The 23,009-nt window shown below is 57.6% G+C and overlaps 1 protein-coding gene across 1 annotated transcript; it reads left to right on the forward strand.

Annotated features, from left to right (window-relative positions):
* The first annotated feature begins 46 nt into the window (after nucleotides 1-46).
* CHMP6 (charged multivesicular body protein 6) lies at nucleotides 47-9,597 on the forward strand. Its single transcript, XM_039476832.2, has 8 exons — nucleotides 47-1,403; nucleotides 3,190-3,299; nucleotides 3,391-3,478; nucleotides 4,036-4,122; nucleotides 6,512-6,577; nucleotides 6,765-6,845; nucleotides 7,857-7,911; nucleotides 8,569-9,597. The coding sequence occupies exons 1-8, from the start codon at nucleotides 1,044-1,046 to the stop codon at nucleotides 8,622-8,624; spliced, it is 903 nt and encodes a 300-aa protein (XP_039332766.1). The 5' UTR covers nucleotides 47-1,043; the 3' UTR covers nucleotides 8,625-9,597.
* The last annotated feature ends 13,412 nt before the right edge of the window (nucleotides 9,598-23,009 follow it).

Here is a 23,009-nt window from a genome sequence, read left to right on the forward strand (position 1 = left end):
GCGTGCCCCGCCCCCCCCACGCCCTCGCCCCGTCCCGCCCACGTGTCTTCTCTTCCGCCTACGTGTAGCTCTCCAAGTCCAGCCACTTGTGTTGGCCTGCGAGTGTCTTGGGGATTTCATAGGCACAAGTTGGGGACGTGGCAGGCCAGGGTGGTCTTTGGAAAACGACATTTGGGCAGGAAAACACCAATCCCCGTCCTCACTTAGGTTTGTGGGTACGGGCGGTTGGGGGGATCCCTAGCCAGGGACCACGCCCTTCTCTACCCAGCCCTGCCCTTCCCCCTTCATGAGGAGCAGGAAGTAGCAAGTACGTTTTCTTGTTTTCAACGTCCCCATGGACACTAAAGCAAAAAGTACTTTAGATGTCTTAGTGAGACAAGTCATAGGGTGGGAGATAAACCCCCACAAAAATTCAGAGGCCCCCTCACCTCAGGGCAGGTTCTGGGGCGGGGTGGGGGCAAAGTTTTGGCGCAGGTGATAATTATTGTCCTTTCGATGTTATTTGTTATATTTTTTGTAGGGGGGGCGGGTCTTGCTATGTTGCCCAGGCTGGTCTTGAACTCCTGGCCTCCAGCTATCCTCAGCTGAGTGCTTTTCTGTGACAGTGAATGCTCAGAAACCACAGCCAGGATACTAAGGCGGGAACCGGGGGCTGGGGGTGGGGTGGCTTCTCCCTTGCACCCCTTTCCCCCCTCGCCTGTTTCTTAGCCCTCTAGGGAGGAACGCTTCTGCAGGGGACGCAGCCACGATTCCTTGGAAGGAGAAGTTGAACCCGGCCATGCTGAGCTTCCCCTCACCCCGATCCACAGGCAGAGAGCAGCGCGGTGGGAGAGGGGAGATCCCCGGGCTGAGCCGCTGGATGGAAGGCGCTGCTGGGCGCATTTCGGGGAACACTGTTTTACGGGGCAGAACGTTGGATGTAACGTCACTAAATGCAGCATTTTGTGTTCAGAGCCCGCGGGAACAGTGATTCCTGCACACGTTTCCTGAAAACCCGGGGAGACTCAATACTGTCATCTAAAAGGATCCCTTCTAATTAGGAGATGAGAAAGTTTCGTCTTCGCCTGCACGAGGAGGGCGCACGGAAACACGTCATTTGGAACGTCCCGGGCGCTACCATCCAGGTGGTCGGGGCCGCTTCTCTGTACGAGTCCAAGGAGGCCGAGACCTCCCGGCTGTGGTTTCGAACCCGCGGCCAGGGCGCGCGGCCGGTTGAGGAGCGCGGGCTTCGCGTTCCGCGGAGTCTGGCCCGGCGCGGCCGCCGTAGCGGGGAGGGCCTGAGCTACGGTGGCCGCGGGGCGGCGGCGGCGGCGATCGGACTCCGCGGGGCCGGCGCCGCCATGGGCAACCTGTTCGGCCGCAAGAAGCAGAGCCGCGTCACGGAGCAGGACAAGGCCATCCTGGTGAGGCCCGGGGCCGGGCGGGAGGCGGGAAGCGCGCCGCCGTCGGGTGGGGAAACTGAGGCGCGCCGCGCCGCCCGGCCGCTCCGCCCCGCGCTCCTCCTCGCCCGCGGGGCCTCGGGCCGGGGTCTCCCGCGCGGCGCGGGGGCTGCTGACCCCGCCGGCGTGGGCGCGGCCGGCGGCTGCGGGGCCGCCCCTCCCCCTGCCCCTCGCCCCCGCCGCGGTCCGAGGAGCGGCCGCCGCGCCTGGGAGCGGGACCCCGGGGTTTGCGCGCCGGTTTGCGGCGGCCCCAGCCTGAGCCCTGCCCGCCCCGGCGGCTCCGGTGGGAACGTCGGCGGCCGTGGGGGGACTCGCCCGGCAGGCCCAGGACGCGCGGGCTGGGAACAGCCCCCGAAACGGGAGCGGGGCTCGCGTTCTCGGATGCTTGCTTCTCCGAGTTTTCTGAAACAGAGATGGGTTGATTTTATACTAAAAGAGAAGTGACTGGAAATGGACGAGGGGATCTTACCCTGGCATCTGAGCCCATCAGCCATGAAAAGAAACAACGGTCGCGTTTCTCCCTAGAGAAGAGGGGCACCTCTCTGGGCACGCCCCAGCCGCCTGCAGGACAGCCCGGCCCGGCCCCCAGCTCCCCTGGCAGCCCCAAGGCGCTCCCTCCCTCTCTAAGGACTCGGCTCTGGTTTCCCTTCAAGCAGCGCTTTGCACTTGCCAAGGGTCCCTGTGGGCTCCGGGCTGTGCAGACCCGTGTTCCGGCTGCCGTAGGGCCCCCAGGATTTCGGGCCCTTGGGAACAGCGTCCTTACCACACAGTTGCACAAATGATTGCTTTTTTCTGTTTCCCTGATAACAGATGGACTCCATGCTGCCTGTGACCCTCTGCTGAGACCTGACTTTACGGCAGGGCAGCCTGGCCATACCTGCCTGCCTTTGGCCCCTGGGTCTCCCCAGCAATGGGGCTGGGCGGGGGGCACCTTTCCCTGTAGCAGTGAGAGGACCCACAAGTTTTGGCACTGGGCAGGGAGCCGGGAATGAGCCCTCTCAGGTAGAGGGAGCCCTCACTTGCCATGAGGAGCGTTAAACCCGTGGCCAGGTCCTGACGGAGCTAATGCCCCTCGGTATCGTGCCTTAAGGCTCTCATCCCTGTGCCTGCATGGGCTCAGCACTGTCTGCAGTGATGACGTTTGGAAAGCTCACGGGCCTGATGGGGCAGGACTAGCTGAAGTTCATTTCTCAATGGCCAAGCACCCTTTCTGGGGCAGCGCCTGGATGGGAGGCAGTCAGCGGGTCTGCAGGGCACGTCACCGTGTGTGTATCCCTGCCCGGGGGGTGGCCAGCAAAGGGACAGCTAAAGCCCAAGGGGAGAAGCTGGGGGTGTCCGAGCCCTAACCCGGCTGTGTGGGCTGCTGGCATTTGGGTGCTCGCCATCTGCGTGTTCTCTGTTGAATCCAAATCTTTGAGTTCCTGGTAGCTGCTCCCTGGCCTGAGCCCCGAGCGTCACACCGTTGACAGGCAGCCTCCAGAGCGGCCCAACAGCAACGCCCCATCCCCGTGGTGGGCTGTGGGGTCTGGGTGACTGGTGGGGCTGTCCCATGTGTGGCAGGACGTGGAGCAGTGTCCCTGCCTTCCATCTCCCAGATGTCTCCAGCTAGTGCCACCTGTTCCCTGGGAGACAACCCTGCCCCATGAAGGACACTCGTGGAGGACCACTTGGCCTCCACGTCTGGCACTCAGTGGCATGGCCGGGGCCCGCAGCGTGGCTGGGTAACTCCAGGCCTGCTCTCTCTTGGCAGCAACTGAAGCAGCAGCGGGACAAGCTGAGGCAGTACCAGAAGAGGGTCGCCCAGCAGCTGGAGCGTGAGCGTGCCCTGGCCCGGCAGCTGCTTCGGGACGGCAGGAAGGAGTGAGCAGGCCCGGCAGCGTGGACGCCCTGTTGGCTGGGGTGGGGGCCTGGGCAGGGCCACAGCGGGTCACTCTCGGGCTTTCCTCTGCAGACGGGCCAAGCTGCTGCTCAGGAAGAAGCGATACCAGGAGCAGCTCCTGGACAGGACAGAGAGCCAGATCAGCAGCCTGGAGGCCATGGTAGGCGCTGGGTGCTTCACCCTGGGGCGCAGGTGCAGCGGGAGGCAGCTGGCCCGGCTGCGTGGACCTGGGAGCTTCTCCCGACAGCTGAAAGCCCCTCACATGCCTCAGGCTGAAGCTGACCTGGCAGTGGGGTGGGCCTGGAATCCAAGGGGAGTCTGCCGGAAGCCCATGGTCCTAAGGGGCTGGGGGGAAGGGGGCTCTCGCAGGACCGAGGTTGGAAACGCTGGGCCGCCCCGCTTGGTTTGGGTAGGTCAGGGGTCTGTGTGGGGGACTGAGTGTCCCTGGTGTTAGGGACCCAAGTGGCGTGGTTCTGCTCTCTGGTAACCAGAGCTACTAACAAGCAACCAGCACCTTCTGCAGCGTCTCCCCGGTGCCTTCTCAGTCCTGCACGTCCCCGCCTGGCAGCGCAGAGGACAGGGAGGAGCAGGGGCTGGGGTTGTCCTCACGCCCAGAAGCACGTGGTCAGCAGGGGTGTCATCCTGAGCCCTGCCCCTGGACTGCGAAGAGGGCACGCCGGACCCTCAGCGCCTGAGTCTGCTTGGTGTCCTTTTCAGGTTCAGAGTATTGAGTTCACTCAGATCGAAATGAAGGTGATGGAAGGGCTGCAGCTGGGAAATGAGTGTCTGAACAAGATGCACCAGGTGAGGCTGCAGGGTGGGGTGTGGGGAGTGGGGAGCCCAGCAGGTGAGGCTGCAGGGTGGGGTGTGGGGAGTGGGGAGCCTGCCAGGTGAGGCTGCAGGGAGGGGTGTGGGGAGTGGGGAGCCCACCACGTGGGTCTGCAGGGTGGGGCGTGGGCAGTGGGGAGCCCAGCAGGTGGGTCCGCAGGGTGGGGTGTGGGAAGTGGGGAACCCAGCAGGTGGGTCCGCAGGGTGGGGCGTGGGGAGTGGGGAGCCCAGCAGGTGGGGCTGCAGGATGGGGTGCGGAGGGGTGGGGAGCCCAGCAGTGCTGGAGTTGGGGAGAGGGTGGAGAGCTTGTCCCATGGTGTCTGTGTCAGACACAGGGCAAGGGGAGGTGTGTCGGTGCTGCCTGGCAGGCAGGGAGGCAGGGACCTGAGGGTGGGGTGCAGCACAGGCTGGGAACTGTAGGAACTGGGCCCCCAGGCACCGAAGTGATCTAGAGGGGAAGACTGAGGGTGGGGAGGGAGCTGGCAAACTAATCATAGAAGGCTACCTGGGGGCTTGTGCCTGTAATCCCAGCACTCTGGGAGGCCGAGGTGGGCAGATCACCTGAGGACAGGAGTTCAAGACCAGCCTGGCCAACTTGGTGAAACCCCGTCTCTATTGATGACACAAAAATGAGCCGGGCGTGGTGTTAGGTGCCCTTAATCCCAGCTACTCAAGGGGGTGAGGCAGGAGAATCGTTTGAATCAGGAGATGGAGGTTGCAGTGAGCCAAGGTTTGTACTCCAGCCTGGGCAATGAGAGCAAAACTGTCTCCAAAATAAAAAAATAAAAAAAGGCAGCCGGGCACGGTGGCTCACGCCTGTAATCCCAGCACTTTGGGAGGCCGAGGTGGGTGGATCACGAGGTCAAGAGATCGAGACCATCCTGGCCAACATGGTGAAACCCCGTCTCTACTAAAAAAATACAAAAATTAGCTGGTCGTGGTGGTGCACGCCTGTAGTCCCAGCTACTTGGGAGGCCGAGACAAGAGAATTGCTTGAACCCGGGAGGCGGAGGTTGCAGTGAGCCGAGATCGCGCCACTGTACTCCAGCCTGGCGCCTGGCGACAAACCAAGACTCTGGCACAAAAAATAAAAATAAAAAAAGGCTTCTTGGAGGAGGTGAATACCAGCCTCGACTCCAACCTGGCATGGATGTGAAGCCCAGCACGGCCATGCCACATGCCCCCACCAACCTCATCCCAGTGCTGGCGTGGGGCCAGTGGGTGGAGCTGGTTGGAGAGTGGGGACTCACCTGGCGGGAGGCCTGGCTGTATCACTCTTGCAAGTGTCTGGTGAGTCCCAGCGGTGTGCACCAGTGAGGCAGAAGTGGCCCTTTGACCTTGCCATTCAGAGGAAATCGAGTCACTGCCCAGAATGTTCCACCTTTTGCTTATTTATTTATTTATTTATTTATTTTTGAGACAGAGTCTCACTCTGTTGCCAGGCTGGAGTGCAGTGGCGCCATCTCAGCTCCCTGCAACCTCTGCATCCCTGGTTCAGTTCTCCTGCCTCAGTCTCCCAAGTAACTGGAACTACAGCCGCACACCACCCCGCTCAGCTAATTTTTGTGTTTTTTAGTAGAGACGGGGTTTCACCATGTTGGCCAGGATGGTTGCAATCTCTTCACCTCATGATCCGCCCGCCTCGGCCTCCCACAGTGCTGGGATTCCAGGTGTGAGCCACTCGCTCGGCCCCTTTGGCTTATTTACCTGTGACGGTTAGAGCTGACTCAGGTGTGAGAAGGGCCAGCGGGCGTCAGAGCAGTGCAGTGCGGCCTCTGAAAAGACTCATCACACGGCTCCTGTGGCCTCAGGACAGGGCTGTGCCTGGGACACACATGGCCTGGCCTCATTTGAACAGGGACAGGAGCTGGGCGTGGTGGCATGTGCCTAGAGTCCCAGCTACTGGGACGGGTCGCTTGAGCCCAGCCTGGGCAACACAGTAAGACCTCCTTTCTAAAAAAATAAAAGAAATAGAGCTGGGCACAGTGGCTCATGCCTGTAAATCCCAGCACTTTGGGAGGCTGAGGTGGGTAGATCATGAGGTCAGGAGTTCAAGACCAGCCTGGCCAACACAATGAAACCCCATCTCTACTAAAAATACGAAAGATTAGCTGAGCATGGTGGCAGGTGCCTGTAGTCCCAGCTACTTGGGAGACTGAGGCAGGAGAATCGCTTGAACCCGGGAGGCGGAGGTTGTAGTAAGCCAAGATTGCGCCACCACTCTCCTGCCTCAGTGACAGAGCAAGACTCTGTCCCTAAAAATAAATAAAAACAGAGGGATGAGGCTGTGGGCCGAGGGCCCAGTAGTCTCCGTTGGGGTCCACCACCGGCCCCCCCCCGACGGCGTCAACACCCGTGTCTGCAGGTGATGTCCATTGAAGAGGTGGAGAGGATCCTGGACGAGACGCAGGAGGCCGTGGAGTACCAGCGGGTAGGTGGCACCCTGACCGGCCTGCCCCAACTGCGTGAACGCACAGGGCCACCCTCGAGGGCCAAACTGTCCCACACCCTACAGCAGCCACCTTCTCTCAAGGGGACGAGCCCCAGCCACAGGCCGCCTCCTTCCCCCACGGGGGGCCGCCGCCTCACCGCTCTCACCACCACCCGTCCTTTCGCAGCAAATAGATGAACTCCTGGCAGGAAGCTTCACTCAGGAGGATGAAGACGCCATCCTGGAGGAGCTCAGCGCAATCACTCAGGTGACAGCCCCCAGGACTGAGTGTGGTCACTCGGGGGATGGGACGGGACCCCCAGGACTGAGAGCAGTCACTCAGGCGATGGGACCCCGGAGCTCAGACCCGCAGGAATCTCCCGCCCGTGGTGATACCGCATGTGTGTCCCTTGAGCAAACGGTCCGGGGTTTGCGACTGGTTTTCCTGCCTGAGGTGCCTCCGTTTTCAGGGTTGCTCACCGGACGGTCTGGTGCAGGCGGGCTGGCCCATGCCCTGGACGGAGCGGGGATGCTGGGCCTTCTGGTGCCTCGGCCCCTTTCTGTCCCCGGCTATTATGGATGTGGTGCTTGATCCGTGGGCGGCTGCGGGCTCACATCCCACACGGGCCGTCCCCGCGGGGGCCTCGTCCTGGCTCCACACTTACATCCAGGCTCTGGGTCTGCATTCACTCCCCGGGAAAGGGTTGTCCCTCTCTGGGCCACTGCCTCAGTTTACCAAATTTGCCCTGTGACCCCAGAGCCAGCCCTGCTGCCAGCCGCCCCATCGCTCTGGCGCTGTGCTGCCTGTGGTGCCCTGAGCCCACCTGCTCACTTACTTTCTCCTGAGGGTCCGAGTCCTCGGGGGGCCTCCAGGGTAGGCCCAGCTGAGAGGCTGAAGCGCCCGTGGTGGCTTAGGCAGCTGGGTTCACTGGGACAGTGTGGTACCACGGCCCGCCCTGCAGTTGTGGACACCGTATGACCTGGGTGTCTGTGTGACCCCCCGGTCCCTGAGAGCCAGGGTCTCTGGGCTCACCCAGCGTGGCCTCTTTCTAGCTCTCGGGGCCCAGGGCCTGTTGGGAGGCTGTGGCTGCATCACACCTGGGGGATTCTGGTGGCGCCGGAAGCCGGGGCGGGAGCATACTCGGGTCTCCTGAGCAGCAGGTTCCTGTCACTTTAACTCCAGCCGACAGTGTCTGACTGGCGGGAATCCGTGTCCTCCCTGGGGGAGGCCCAGGGAGACCTGTCACCTGCTCACGGCCTTGCCCTTTGCTTCTTGCAGGAACAAATAGAGCTGCCCGAGGTGCCCTCCGAGCCCCTTCCTGAGAAGATCCCAGGTATTTCCATGCCTGATCCTTTCAAGTGGTTGGAATTCACAGACGAGGAGACTCCCAGCCCTTCCCACTTGGAGAGGTCGTCCGGCCTTCCTGGCCACGGGCGAGCCCTGGGCACCTGGCTGCGTGGCTCGGGGTGTGCATGCCTGGCCTCGGGATTGGCCTTAGGTCTCCCAGGGGTTGGGTAACTGGCTAACTGCGTAAGAGAGCGGTGCTCCCTTCAAAGAGGCACATCCAGAAATCAGAACTGGGGACAGCTGTCTTTGGCAACACGAGCTCATTCCCAGGGTCTAGCCCAGGATTCGTCAGAAATGTCACAGACAGGGTTGGCTGTCCCCAGGGCACCTTTCAGCACAGCCGGCAGCCTGCCCGCTGGGAACCTGACTTAGAATCGCCCGTCCACGTTTGTTCTGTTCCTTTTCCCATCTTTGGGTCCCGCTGGGAGGGCTGCGCTGCCCGGCCAAGTGTCCTGCACCCCGGCCTGTCTGTCAGCCCCGTCGGCTTCCTGTTCGTCACTTGCCTCCCCCAGAGCTGGCCACTCCCCTCCCTAGTATGAAGCCCCAGCGCTGGCCCTCGCCACCCCCGTGGCCTTGTCCCTCTCTGGAGGTCCCTGCCTGTGGGGTCTTGAGCATGTCATCAATGTTTCTGTTTCTTCCACAGAGAAAGTCCCTGTCAAGTCCAGGCCGAGGCAGGCGGACCTGGTGGCAGCTTCGTAACATGGCCTCCTTTGGCAGGACTCACAGGGATGCCCCGGGGACCGTGGCCAGCCCCTGACCGGGTACCCTGGAGCCCAGTGCCACGGTGCTGAGCAGAGCCGCTGCCACGCAGGCACGCGCAGGAGGACTCCAGAGCGTCTCCCGGCACTCGGGCCTGAACACGCTTGGGCACCGCTGGCCTGCCCTCATCTCTGGATGGCACTCTCTGCCAAGCCCAGCTTCTACCGGCTGTGACTTCTGGTGGCCTCGGCCTGGGCCTGACACCCCGGTGCTGTTCCCCTGCAGCCCCAGCCCCGTGTGGCTCGTGCTCTGCTGTGGGGAAGACGCCTCCAGACCTTGGGGTCCCCGCGTGCCCTCTTGCCCCTCGCTGCTCTTGTTAGCTGGTGCAGGCTTCCATGACGGGTCCCCTCCCTTGGCCTGGCTTCCCGGCGCGCCGCGGCTTCCCTGCCCATGGGGGCATCCCCAGGAGACCAGCATGTGCTGAACCTCTCCGTGCCTCTGCCTCCGCGCCCCAGATGCCCACCTTCCCTTTTGAAGGCGGCGGGCCAGGGGCATTCTTGCTGGATTGATGACTCCCGGAGCCCTGACTTCACCCCTCCACTCATGGGTCTGACTTCACCCCCGCTACTCATGGCTCTGCCCACGGGGCTCAGCCCTGCTGAGAGGACCTCCGATGCCCGGGAGATGCCACGCGGGCGAGTGTAGCATCCGAAGTTTGTCCGTAGGGGTCCCTGTGTTGGGGGCTCGTGGAACTGTGAGACCTGGGACCCTCCTGCCCTGCGGGCCCCTGAGCCACCAGCAGCCAGGACAGGAGGCTGTGGGGCATGGCGTGCCTTCCCGTCCCCGGGGCTGGTTTGGTTGTGAGGCCATCTCCCTGGGGCCATCCCTACCCGTGGGAAGCCACGAGGACAAAGGGAGCCGCCACCTCAACCCCCACGCGGGCCGGCCTGTATTAAAGTGGCCCTGCACGCCCGCTGCCTCGTGGACTTGGGGGCAGTGGGGACCCGGGTGTGGCTTCCTGTGTGGTAGCGTGGTCAGGTTGTGTGTGGCCCCCTCCCACGGTGACCCTGCCTGAAGCTCAGCTCCTTGACCAACGTGGGGATGCTCACGGTAGGGCGGCTGCCCAGCCAGACCTGGGCTCTGTGCACGTGAGATGGAGGCTCGGCCCTGATGGCCACCTCTGGGCAGCTGCCCTCTGTGACAGCCAGGGTGCCACTCTGGACGCGTCTCCGTCAAGGGACACCGGCTCCCTGTCTCCCTGGAGTAGCTTCCTGTGATCCTGAGTCTGCGGGCCGCAGTCATGCGAGGGTTGCGGACGGTGTGGGGCCCCCAGAGGGCGGCGGGTTTCGAGTCCTGGTGCCCAGGTGCGAATCTTGATGTCCAGGAAACACGCTGGGCAGGTGCCCTGAGGGGCAGCTCCACACCCCACTCCAGTGAGGGGTCTGGCTCTGCACTGCTGGGTCTCGGGACTAAAGAAGCTGAAGATCCGGGTTTGCGGGAAAGTCGTCTTTCCCTGCGTGGCAGTGGCCCTCCTGCGGTGTGCGTGTTAGCCGGGGTGATGGGGTCTTCCAACAACCCTTGCGGGTATTCTGCAGAAAAGTAGCTGGCTGAGGCTCCCTCTGTTGTCCCTGGGACTGCCAGGCAGCCTGGAGGGCATCTCACTGATGAGGCTTCAGCCCCATGACCTGCTCCCTGCAGCAGTGCGCCCCAGGCCCATGGAGCCCCAGCTGTGTGGAGGGTACCAGGAGCCTGCATCAGGGAGCTGCAGGCGTGACTGGATGGGCACTGGCTACGCTGCGTCCCAGGCCTCAGTCGCAGCCTCTCCACACCCTGCCTGTGGCGCGGACCCCTCCCTTCCCTCTCCCTCCCTGAGAACCCAGGGGCCTCCGCTGGAGACTGGGTGTTCTGGCAGCATTTTGTGGTGGGATTCTGCTCTCGGCCGTGACCGGAGCAGCTGTCCACAGTGGCCTCCCCCTTGTGCCAGGTTCCTTGTCAGCCCAGGAGGCCATCCAGGGAACACCAGCGACCGTCTGCCCTGCTGCAGGGCTGGCGGTGGCGTGGGGTCCACGTTCCCTCCTCCTGTCCGGGAAGTGAGAACCTGATCAGCCTTGTCCGTGTGCAGGTTCCTCCCTGGAGCTCGCAGGAGCCTGCCCTGACAACCCAGAGCAACCTGGAGCCAGTTCCCAGCTCTGGCATTGGGGTGACCTGGCTGGCCAGCTCCCTGTTCTGGCAGGCTAGTGGCTGCCTGTCGTCCCAGCAAGGCGCAGAGCCCAGTGCTGGCTGGAGCCTGACCAGCCTGATCTCCTAATCTAGGTTGGGGTCCTAGGGCCATGACAATCACAAATGAAACAAATTAGGAGTGGATCCTCGCGGTAGAGCTGGTGTCCTGCCAGAGATGCCTGGGGGCTGGGCAGTGCAGAGGGAGGACAGTCGAACGGGAGGAGAGGCTGCAGAGGGAAGCACCACACAGTGGGTGGCTCAGAGAGTTGGGGAAGGGCTGGAAGAGAGGCGGAAGCAGCAACTTCGAGGGTGTTGGAGCCGGCCGGCTACAGAGGACTTCCTGGAAGCCGTGCAGGGCGCCGCTCCGAGAAGCATGGGGCGTAATGGGGAAATGGTGCCTTTGTCTTCAGAGGCTGCAGACGCTGTTGCTGGAAGGCACGCTTGGCCGTGGTGCCGGCAGTGTGGCCATGGAAATGTGTGGGACGAAATGCAGGGCCGTCGTGGACGGGGCGGGGCCCCGAGCCCCCTGCGCCTGAGCTCGGCCGGGTCCTGCGCAGAGCAGGAACGCAGGGAAGGAAGATTTGCTCCAGACTCAGATCCCAGCTTGTGGCTGGCTTGACCACAAGCCAGCCCTTTGAGCCCTGGTTTCTTCAAACGTGAAATCGTGGGGGTGAGCCCTTGGGGGCTCTTCCAGCTCTGAGTCCACTTCTGTCCCCTGCCTGTAAAGTGTTTGCATCTGTTGGCTCTTCATGGTCTCCCAGGGACTCAGCTTTAGAAACTGTCCATTTTGTGTTGCTATCACAGAATCCTTGAGACTGGGCAGTTTATAATGAAGGGACTAGCTGGCTCACAGTACTGGGAAGGTGCCAGCATCTGGCGAGGGCCACCTAACTGTGCCGTCACGTGGGGGAAGGCAGGGGGGGCCAATGCACCCATCCCAGCTGTTAGGGTGCAACCCTCAAGGCCTGACCACTGTCTAAAGGTTCTACTCTCAATACTGTCACAGGCAAATTTCAACAGGTTTTAGAGGGACAAGCATTCAAACCATAGCAGAAACTGTGGAAGGACCACCTTTAATAAGACGATCATGGTAATTAAACCCCAAATGTAGCCATGACCCATTTTACATCCTCCTGGAGAGAACAGGGGGCCTCTGGTGCTTGCGGGGCACCATCCAGCGGCCACTGCAGGTGGCCGGCAGCAGATGCTTGGAGCAGCAGTGATGGTTTGGGGTTTTGGAGGCTTGTTTTGTTTTGTTTTGTTTTTTGAGACAGGGTCTCGCTGTTGCCCAGGCTGGAGTGCCATGGTGTGATTATGGCTCACTGCAGCCTGGAACTCTGGGGCTCAAGTGATCCTCCCACCTCAGCCGCCAGAATACCTGGGACTACTGGCGTGTGCCACCACATCCAGCTAATTTGTATTACTTGTTGTGGAGACAGGGTCTTGTTGATAGCTTTTTTTTTTTTTTTTTTTCAAGATCATACTGGAAAACAAGTTAAAGATTTGACGTACTGTAATTTCAGCACGCAAGGATTCATGTAACCACTGCTGTAACCTTCCATCACCCTGAAACCCCCTCTGCTAGCCCTTCAGGGCTGCCCCTTTCCCCCAGCCCCTGGTGACCACAGATCTGCCCTCCAGCCCATACTGTTTCCCAGGAATGTCACATCAGCAGAAGCAGACCATGGTTCACCTTTCTGGCACCGTTCCCTCCACACAAAGTCTTTGTCCCTGTGAAGTTGTCACGTGTCAAATGCTTGTCCCTTTTTCCTGCTGGGTAATACTCCTGGCGCCGCTAATGCTGCTGTTCCACCATGCACATCTGGCTGGTTTTGCTGACTGTGAGTGGAGCTGCTAGGGACACTGCCACGGGGCTGAGAGCAGAGTTTCCTCTCGGTGACCCCGAGCCCTGCCTTTCTCACACACCCACCTCCCAAGACCCCAGGTGCTCTGCTGGGTCGGGGGAGGGGTTCTTCTTATTTCGGCATTGTAGTCCGTGGACCTGTCGGCAGGCCTGACAGGGCACCTGCACTGGCGGACCATGGGACCCCAGTCGCCCCCACCTGGCCTTGGCTCCCCACAACTTCAAGTAAAAACCCTTCTGGAAGGAGGGACGCCCCTGGGACTCAGCCAGCCCAGCCTTTCCCTAGGGAGTGCTGCAGGAAGCACGTGGTGGTGCATGGGCAAGGGTGTCCTCAGAGGCCAGGAGGGGCTGGGACCGCTGCTCCCCCACCACCCCTCTACCCCCACCCCAGCCCTCCCTGGCAGCGGCTGGACCTGGCTGCAGGGGAGCAGGACGGCCTTCCCCGGGATCACCAGGGACCACCTGGCTTGTTCCCCAGGAATCTGCAGCCCAGGCCCCAGCACTCCCGAGCGACTCGGGACAGCCCCTCACTGCCCGCGGAAGACCCCTGGGTGAGCCCCGGAGCGGATCCAGGGGAGAGCACCCAGTGATCTTGCGAGGGAAGTGAGCAGCCAGGCACCAGTAGTGGGGGCAGCCCCGGGAGAGGGGCTCGGGGAGTGCAACAAGCTGTCCCTGCAGCGGCCCCGTGGTTGAAGAGTGGGTTTGGGTTTGGGTTTCTCTCTTGTGGCAACAGCTGTATCGAGATATTACTCACCTGCCATCCTACTCGTTTTAAGAGTACGCTTCCAGGGTCCCGCATATCTTGACAAACCTGCCGCCATCCACACAGCCAATTTCAGAACATTTTCATCTCCTGAAGAAACTGTACGCTTCAGCCCAGCCGTCACCCTCCGGGTCCGTCTCTCCCGCCCTAGGCAGCCGCGTGCTATCTGCAAAGCCCTCTGTCCTGCACTGCCGTGTAGGTGGGATCGATGCCATGGGGCCTGCCGTGACTTTCACCTCACAGGCTTTCTGGGTTCACCTGTGCAGTTGTATGAACCAGTGCTTTGTGTTTTTGTTTTGTTTTGTTTTGTTTTGAATTGGAGTCTCGATCTGTTGCCCAGGCTGGAGTGCAGGGGCATGATCTTGGCTCACCACAACCTCTGCCTCCCAGGCTCAAGTGATTCTCCTGCCTCAGCCTCCTGAGTAGCTGGGATTACAGGTGCCCGCCACCACGCCTGGCTAATTTTTGTATTTTTAGTAGACACGGGGGTTTTGCCATGTTGCCCAGGCCGGTCGTGAACTCCTAACCTCAGGTGGTCCGCCTGTCTCGGCCCCCCCAACTGGATGTTCACCCACATGAAGAATGGCCACAGTTTTCCACCGTGGCTGCGGCTTCACACTCCAGCAGCGTGTGGCGGTGCCGGGCCCCCCACGGCCTCACCAGCGCTGGTTCTTATCGATTCCAGCAACTTGCGGGCACCAGGTGGAATGTCATGTCAGTGTGGTTTTGATCGGCATCTCTCTGATGCCTCATGGTGTTGAGCATTTTTTCGCGGGGTTTACTGGCCATTTGTGTGTCTTGGAGAAATGTCTATTTGGATCGTTTGCCTGTTTTTAACTGGGCTAGTTCTCTTTGTATTGAGTTGTAGTGCTTTATTCAGGATACTAGACCCTCATCAGATACGTGATTTGCAAATATTTGCACCATTCTTGGGTTGTCTTTTTACCTTTTGATGATGCCCTTTGAAGCACAAAGGTTTTTAATTTTGATGAAATCCGATTTATTCTTGTTCCTTGTGCTTTCGGTGTCACAGCTAAGGAACCGCTGCCTAATCCAAGATCATGAAGATCTGTGCCTGTTTCTTCTTCTTAAGAGTTTTATATAGTCAGGCAAGTGGCATGCACCTGTAGTCCCAGCTACTCGGGAGGCTGAGGCTGGAGAATCGCTTGAACCCGGGAGGCAGAGTTTGCACTGAGTGGAGACCTCGCCATTGCACTTCAGCCTGGGCAACAAGAGCGAAACTCCGTCTCAAAACAAACAAAAAAAATAGTTCTATTGTTTATTTATACTAATGTAAATATTTTTCAGAGGCGGGGTTTCACTCTTGCCCAGGCTGGGGTGCAGTGGTGCGACAGCTCACTGCAGCCTCAACCTCCCCGGGCTCAGGGCATCCCCACCTCCTGAGTAGCTGGGACCACAGGTGCACACCACCCAACTGGGCTAATTATTTTTTATTTTTTATTTATGTATTTTTCTTGACACAGAGTTCTCTTGTCACTCAGACTGGAGAGCAATGGCGTGACCTCGGCTCATTGCAACCTCCGCCTCCCAGGTTCAAGCGATTCTCCTGCCTCAGCCTCCCAAGTAGCTGGGATTACAGGCATCCACCATCACACTCAGCTTATTTTTGTATTTTTAGTAGACACAGGGTTTCACCATGTTGGCCAGGCTGGTCTGGAACTTCTGACCTCAGGTGATCTGCCTGCCTCAGCCTCCCAAAGTGCTGGGATTACAGGCGTGAGGCACCACGTATGTCTGTTTTTGTAGAGACGGTATCACTGTGGTTGCCCAGACTGCTATAACTTTAATTCTTTTGTGTGGGGCAGTGGTTGGGCAGAGTCTCTCGCTCTGTCACCCAGGCTGGAATGCAGTGGCGTGATCTTGGCTCACTGCGGCCCCCCCGCCTCCTGGGTTCAAGTAATTCTGCCTTGGCTTACCGAGTAGCTGGGACTACAGGTGTGCAACACCACACCTGGCTAATTTTTGGTAGAGATGGGGTTTAACTGTTGGCCAGGCTGGTCTCAAACTCCTGACCTCAGGTGATCCACCTGCCTCGGCTTCCCAAAGTGCTGGGATTATAGGCATGAGCCACCACACTTGGCCTGATAAAGTTTTAATTCTTACATTTAGGTCTCTGATCCATCTTAAGTTAGTATGTGTTAGTTTGTGTATGGTGTGAGGTTGAGGTATCTTAACTATATCTTTTTATTTTATTTATTTATTTTTGAGACAAAGAGTCTCATTCTGTCTCCCAGGCTGGAGTGCAGTGGCGCGATCTCAGCTCACTGCAGCCTCCACCTCCTGGGTTCCAGCGATTCTCCTGCCTCAGCCTCCTGAGAGGCTAGGATTCCAGGCACGCACCACCACACCCAGCTAACTTTCGTATTTTGAGTACAGATGGGGTTTCACCATGTTGGCCAGGCTGGTCTCCAACTCCTGACCTCGGGTGATCCGCCTGTCTTCACCTCCCAAAGTGCTGGGGTTACAGGCGTGGACCACCGTGCCCCTCCTAACTTCATCCTTTTATATGTGGGTATTCCTCTGTGCCAGCGCCATTTGTTAGAAGGACTGTTCTTTCCCCTCGTACCTCTGGCACCGTGTGGAAACCCGCCGCCCATGGCCGGCAGCCTCTTTCCACCCTCGGTCCTGGCCCGCTGCTCTGTGTCTGCTCTTACACCCTCATGGCAGCCTTGTAGTAAGCTTTGAAATGGGGAAGTGTGAGTTCTCCAGCTTTGTTCTTCTTTTTTCAAGATCGTTTTGGCTATTCTGGGTCCCACAAATTTCCATGTGAATTTTTAGGATAAGCTTTTCAGTTTCTGCAGAGGAGCCAAGTGAGATTTTGATGGGAGTTGCGTTGAATCTGTGGATGCGTTTTGAGAGTGCTGCCGCCGTGGCGACGCTCGGTCCAGATCCGTGGATTGAGGGTGCCTTTCCATTTATTTTGGTCTTCTTTACTTTCTTTCAACCAAGTTTTGTAGTTTTCAGAGTATGAATTTTGTTCGGTTTATTACCATTTTATTTTTGGTGCTATTGTAAATGCAATTTTCTTCATTTCAACTTCAGGTGATTTGTTGTAAAGATACAGAAATACAACTGATTTTGTGTATTCAGCTTGTCTCCTGCAGCGTCGCTGAACGTGTTTATTGGGTCTTGTTTTTTTTTTTTTTAGTGAGGTCCTTAGGATTTTCTATACACAAGATAAGGCCACCTGCAAAGCGAGATCATTTTACCTCTTAATTTCCAGCCCGGATGCCTTGCCTTGCCTTGCCTTCCCAGACTGCCCTGGTTAAAGCCTCAGTACCCTGTTGACTAGAAGTGGGCATCTTGACGTCACTTTTTTCTATTCCACTCCCAGCCAAAAAATTAAAAACAGGAAGAACAAAGTCGATGCAAAGAGTAGTTCGTGAAAAATGTGACCCATTTCTTTTCTTTGCCTTTCTTGCGGCTCCTCCCTTCTTTTCCTTGTCTCCCTTTCTTTGCTGCACAGGGCAGGGCAGGGCCAGGACTAGCAGGCCAGGGCTAGCAGGGGAGGGCGAGCAGGGGAGGGCGAGCAGGGGAGGGTTAGCAGGGGAGGGCGAGCAGGGGAGGGCGAGCAGGGGAGGGCGAGCAGGGGAGGGTTAGCAGGGGAGGGCGAGCAGGGGAGGGCGAGCAGGGGAGGGCGAGCAGGGGAGGGCTGGGGGGGAGGGCTAGCAGGGGAGGGCGAGCAGGGGAGGGCGAGCAGGGGAGGGCGAGCAGGGGAGGGCTGGGGGGGAGGGCTAGCAGGGGAGGGTTAGCAGGGGAGGGCGAGCAGGGGAGGGTTAGAAGGGGAGGGCGAGCAGGGGAGGGTTAGCAGGGGAGGGTTAGCAGGGGAGGGCGAGCAGGGGAGGGTTAGCAGGGGAGGGCGAGCAGCGGAGGGCGAGCAGGGGAGGGCGAGCAGGGGAGGGCTGGGGGGGAGGGCTAGCAGGGGAGGGTTAGCAGGGGAGGGCGAGCAGGGGAGGGTTAGAAGGGGAGGGCGAGCAGGGGAGGGTTAGCAGGGGAGGGCGAGCAGGGGAGGGCGAGCAGGGGAGGGCGAGCAGGGGAGGGTTAGCAGGGGAGGGCGAGCAGGGGAGGGCGAGCAGGGGAGGGTTAGCAGGGGAGGGCGAGCAGGGGAGGGCGAGCAGGGGAGGGCTAGCAGGGGAGGGCGAGCAGGGGAGGGCTAGCAGGGGAGGGCGAGCAGGGGAGGGCTGGGGGGGAGGGCTAGCAGGGGAGGGCGAGCAGGGGAGGGCGAGCAGGGGAGGGTTAGCAGGGGAGGGCGAGCAGGGGAGGGCGAGCAGGCCAGGGCGAGCAGGGGAGGGCGAGCAGGGGAGGGCGAGCAGGGGAGGGTTAGCAGGGGAGGGCGAGCAGGGGAGGGCGAGCAGGGGAGGGCGAGCAGGGGAGGGCTGGGGGGGAGGGCTAGCAGGGGAGGGTTAGCAGGGGAGGGCTAGCGGGGGAGGGCTAGCGGGGGAGGGCTGGGGGAGGGCTGGGGTGGAGGGTTAGCGGGGGAGGGCTAGCAGGCCAGCGTCATATTGGAGCGACTCTGACTTCTGGTGTGCACTGGTCAGTGTTTGTGACATTCTTGTAGATTCGCTCATGAAACATGAGTTTGATGTTGGCGTGATTGTAGGTGGACTTGCAGTCAGGTGGACAGTTGCTCCGGAAGGGACCTGCCTGACGGCTCAGAGCGGCTGTTCTGAAGCCCAGTGTCGCCCCAGTTCTGCGGCATTCCCACCGTATTCTTGCTTGTTCCATTTACTTAAGAAACACTTTTTCATTAATAATATGAAAACCTATCCATCCCAGTTTCTGAACATTAATCCCAGACTAAGAGCACTTAACCTGAGTTCAGTTGTAGATTTAAGGACACGCGTGAGAAAAACCTCCATGTATGCAGGAGGAACAGGACGCTTCCTTATCTCGGGGGTGATGTCCCAGAGGAGGCGCCCTCCTCCCCCACACAGGCTGTAGGGCCGTCCGTCCGACCTGCCGTGGGATGGTGCACGTGGCTGCGATGCCAGGCTTTACATTGTCTCCCGTGGATGAAGCCGTCGTGGGTGGATTGTCCGTATGTGTCTCTCTTGGTTGTTCTGCCCTCTTGTGAAATGGAGCCTCACTCTGGTCACCCAGGCTTGAGTGCAATGGCACAATCTCGGCTCACTGCAACCTCCACCTCCTGAGTTCAAGTGATTCTCCTGCCTCAGCCTCCCAAGGAGCTGGGATTACAGGCATGAGCCATGACACCCAGCTACATTTTGTGTTTTTAGTAGAGACGAGGATCTTGCTATGTTGCCCAGGCTGATCTCGAGCTCCTGGGTTTAAGCAATCTGCCCACCTCGGCCTCTCAAAGTGCTGGGATTACAGGCATGAGTGACCACACCCAGCCCAGCGAGGGAACTTTAACACAGCAGAACTCCTCGTAATGAATAAAGGTGAACACTCCAGCAAAATAGGAGTATTTAAAATCCATTTTTTGGATTAACTGTAGCATCTCCAGATTATCCTTCCTCTGTTTTAAAGTTACGTACAGAGGATCCATACCTTGATGGTGGTTGTGTCAGCTGTCCACAGCCTCTCTCTCTGTTTTTTTTTGTTGTTGTTGTTTGTTTTTTTTTTGAGACAGAGTTTTGCTCTGTCACCCAGGCTGGAGTGCAGTGACGTGATCTCGGCTCACTGCAACCTCCACCTCCTGGGTTCAAGCAATTCTCCTTCCTCAGCCTCCTGAGTAGCTGGGACTACAGGCACGTGCCACCACGCCCAGCTAATTTTTGTATTTTCAGTAGCAATGGGTTTCACCCTGTTGGTCAAACTGGTCTGAAACTCCTGACCTCAGGTGATCCTCCCGCCTCGACTTCCCAAAGTGCCGGGATTACAGGCGTGAGCCATCACACCCTGCTGGCCAGCCCACCTCTTTCACTATTGCAACTAACAACTCAAGTCCAGGAAAGAAAGAAAAAAAAAAAAAAAGACGTCTCCCCTCCCTGCAACACCTCCCGCCTGCCCAGGACTCTGCAAAGTAAACCAGAGCTGTGCAAGTGGCCCTGTGGGGAAGCCGCTTCCTGGTTTTCTTTTCTTTTTTCTCTCCTAGCTTTGCCCCAGGATGGGCCTCAGTTACGGAACTGCTAACAACACAGAAAGCTAAAACTCCCATAGAAACCTTGTCCTTTTGGCAAGAGAATTGTGAACAGGGGCCGCTGAGGTCCAGAAAGTGTGTGTGGTGGGGGAATCCCAGAAGGTTACAGAGAGCTGAGGTTATGCCACTGCACTCCAGCCTGGGCAGCAGAGCAAGACCTGGTCTCAAAAAAAAAATTTTAAAGCCCAATTCATAATCCCAAATGACGTGACATATAAAAAAAACATGAAAATGTGACCAATTTCCAGAGGAAAAGTGATACAGTTTGGATATTTTTCACCTGCCCAAATCTCATGTTGAATTGTAACCCCCGGTGTTGGAGGTGGGGCCTGGAAGGAGGTGCCTGGGTCAGGGGAACCGGTCTCTCGTGAACGGCCTGGGCCGCCCCTTGGAGATCAGTGAACCCTTGCTCTGAGTTGACACGAGATCCGGTCATTTAAAAGCGTGCAGCACCTCTTCCGACTCCCCTGCCTGCTCCTCCTTCGCCTTCCGCAGTGACTGGAAACTTCCTGGGGTCTCCTCAGAAGCAGATGCTTCAACGCTTCCTGTACAGCCTGCAGAACCACGAGCCAGTTAAACTTATTTTCTTATGAAGTATCCAGTCTCAGATGTTTCTTTATAGCAATGGCAAGCATGGCCTAACACAGAAAATTCATGCCAAGGAGCAGGGCATTGCAATAAAGAAAGATACCTGAAAATGTGGAAGCAGCTTTGGAACTGGGTAATGGGCGGAGGCTGGAAGCGTGTGGAGGGCTCAGAAGAAGACAGGAAGATGAGGAAACGTTTGGAGCTTCTTAGAAGAGTGGTTAAATGATTGTGACCAAAATTTTCATAATGAAATGGACAGTAAAGGCCAGGCTGACAAAGTCCCAGATGGAAATGAGGAACCGATTGGAAATGGGAACAAAGGTCGTGTTCTTTGCTAAGGTTTTAGCAAAGAGCTTGGCTGCATTCTGTGCATGCCTCAGGATCTGCGGAAGTTTAAACTCGGGAGTGATGATTTAGGGTAGCTGGAGGAAGAAATTTCTAAGTAGTAAGAAGTTCAAGAGGTAGGATGGTTGCTTCTAACAACCTGTGCTCAGACGCGGGAGCAAAGCAATGACTTAAAGCTGCAACTTATATTTAAAAGACAAGCAGAGTGTAAAAGTTTGGAAAATTGGCCAGCTGTGGTGGCTCACACCTGTAATCCCAGCACTTTGGGAGGCTGAGGCAGGTAGATCCCTTGAGGCCAGGTGTTCAAGACCAGCCTGGCCAACATGGCGAAACCTCATCTCTACTAAAAATACAAAAATTAGCCTGGTATGGTGGTGGGCACCTGTAGTCCCAGCTTCTTGGGAGGCTGAGGCAGGAGAATTGCTTGAACCCGGGAGACGGAGGTTGCAGTGAGCCAAGATCATGCCACCACACTCCAACCTGGGCTACAGAACAAGACTGATCAAAAAAAAAAAAAAAAAAAAAAAGAGTTTGGAAAATTTGCAGCCTGACCATGAGGCAGAGAGGAATTCAAGCAGACTGTGGAGCGACCACTTGTCAGAGATATTTGCATGACTAAAAGCCAAGTGCTGATGACCAAGGCGATGGGAAAAAAGGCTTCAGAGGCATCTCAGAGCCTTCACTGCAGCCCCTCCAATCACAGGCCCTGAGGCCAAGGAGATCTAAATGGTCTTGTGGGCCAGGCCCGGGGCCCCACTTCCCTGCACAACCTCAGGGCAGTGCTCCCCAGGGCATCCATCCCAGCAGCTCCAGCACCCACCTCAGCTCACAGGGGCCCAGGTTCAGCCTGGAGGCTGGAAGCTGGAAGCTTTGACAGCTTTCACATGGTGTTAAGCCAGCAGGTACAAGAATGGAGGCTTGGCAACCTCTGCCTGGATTTCAGAGGATGCGTGAGAAAGCCTGGGTTCCTAGGCAGAAGCCTGCAGCAGAGAACTTTTACTCGGGCAGTGCCAAGGAGAAATGAGTTGGAGCCTCCCACACAGAGTCCCCACGGAGCACTGCCTAGTGGAGCTGTAAGAAGGGGCCACCATCCTCCAGACTTCAGAATAGCAACGTGACCAGCAGCTTGCACCCTGCGCTTAGAGAAGTCACAAGCGCTCAACAGCCTGTAAGAGCAGCCTTGGGGATGGAACCCTGCAAAGCCACAAGGGTGGAGCTGTCCAAGGCTTTGGGAGCCCCATCCTCGCCTGCCCCCTCCCCCGCCCCTCCCCCGCAACAGCACCAGTGTGCCCTGGATATGGAACATGGAGTCAAAGGAGATTGTTTGGGAGCTTTAAGATTTAACACCTGCCCTGCTGGGTTTGGAACTTGGCGTGGGACCTGTAGCCTCCTTGATTTGGCTGAGTTCACCCTTTTGGAATGACAGTTCTTACCCAGTGCCTATATTTCTATTGTATCTTAGAAGTAAATTATTTGTTTTTGTTTTTGTTTTTGTTTTTGTTTTGAGATGGGGTCTTGTTCTGTTGCCCAGGCTGGAGTGCAGTGGCACTATCTTGGCTCACTGCAACCTCCACCTCCCTGATTCAAGCGATTCTCCTGCCTCAGACTCCCAAGTAACTGGGACTATAGCTGCCGCACCACCACGTCCAGCTAATTTTTATATTTTTAGTAGAGATGGGGTTTCACCATGTTGGCCAGGATGGTCTCGATCTCTTGACCTTGTGATCTGCCCACCTCGGCTCCCAAAGTGTTGGGATTACAGGCGTGAGCCACTGCATCTGGCCACTTGTATTTCATTTTACAGTCTCATAGGTGAAAAGGACTTACTTGCCTTGTCTCCTGGAAATGCAAGGTTGGTTCAACCTTCAAACATCAATCAATATCATTTATTGTATCAACATACTAGAAAAAAAATATGATATCAATAGATACAGGAAAAGAATTTGACAAAATTGAACATCCATTTGTGATAAAAACTGTTAGCAACTGGGCATGGTGGCTCATGCCTGTAATCCCAGTACTTTGGGAGGCCGAGGTGGGCGGATTACCTGAGGTCAGGAGTTTGAGACCAGTCTGGTCAACATGGTGAAACCCCATCTCTATTTAAAAAAAAAAAAAAAAAAAAAAGATTTCTAAAAAGAAAAAAACCATTAGCAAACTAGGAATAAAAGACAACTTCCTTAACTTTTTAGAAGAGATCTACAAAACCCGACAGATAACATCACATGTAATGATCAAAGATTGGATGCTTTCCCCATAAGGAAGGAAACAGGCAAGGGCGTGGGCTCTCACCACATCTATTCAGCATCACATTGGAGGCCCTGGTCAGCGTAATAAGCAAGGAAATAAAATGAACATATGTCGGGAAGAAATAGCTACACAGCTGTCTCCGTTCACGGACAACGTGGCTACATAGAAAATCTCAAAGGAGTTAACCAGAAATCTAGAACAAATCAGAACATCACAGAATACTAGGTCAAT

Source organism: Saimiri boliviensis, chromosome 17 (assembly GCF_048565385.1).
Source record: "Saimiri boliviensis isolate mSaiBol1 chromosome 17, mSaiBol1.pri, whole genome shotgun sequence".
Taxonomy (NCBI): Eukaryota; Metazoa; Chordata; class Mammalia; order Primates; family Cebidae; genus Saimiri; species Saimiri boliviensis.

Coding starts and splice junctions, on each gene's coding strand:
- CHMP6 (XM_039476832.2), top strand. CDS start 1,044: ATGAGAAAGTTTCGTCTTCGCCTGCACGAGGAGGGCGCACGGAAACAC. Junction 3,300..3,390: donor CTTCGGGACGGCAGGAAGGA/GTGAGCAGGCCC, acceptor TTTCCTCTGCAG/ACGGGCCAAGCTGCTGCTCA. Junction 3,479..4,035: donor TCAGCAGCCTGGAGGCCATG/GTAGGCGCTGGG, acceptor TGTCCTTTTCAG/GTTCAGAGTATTGAGTTCAC.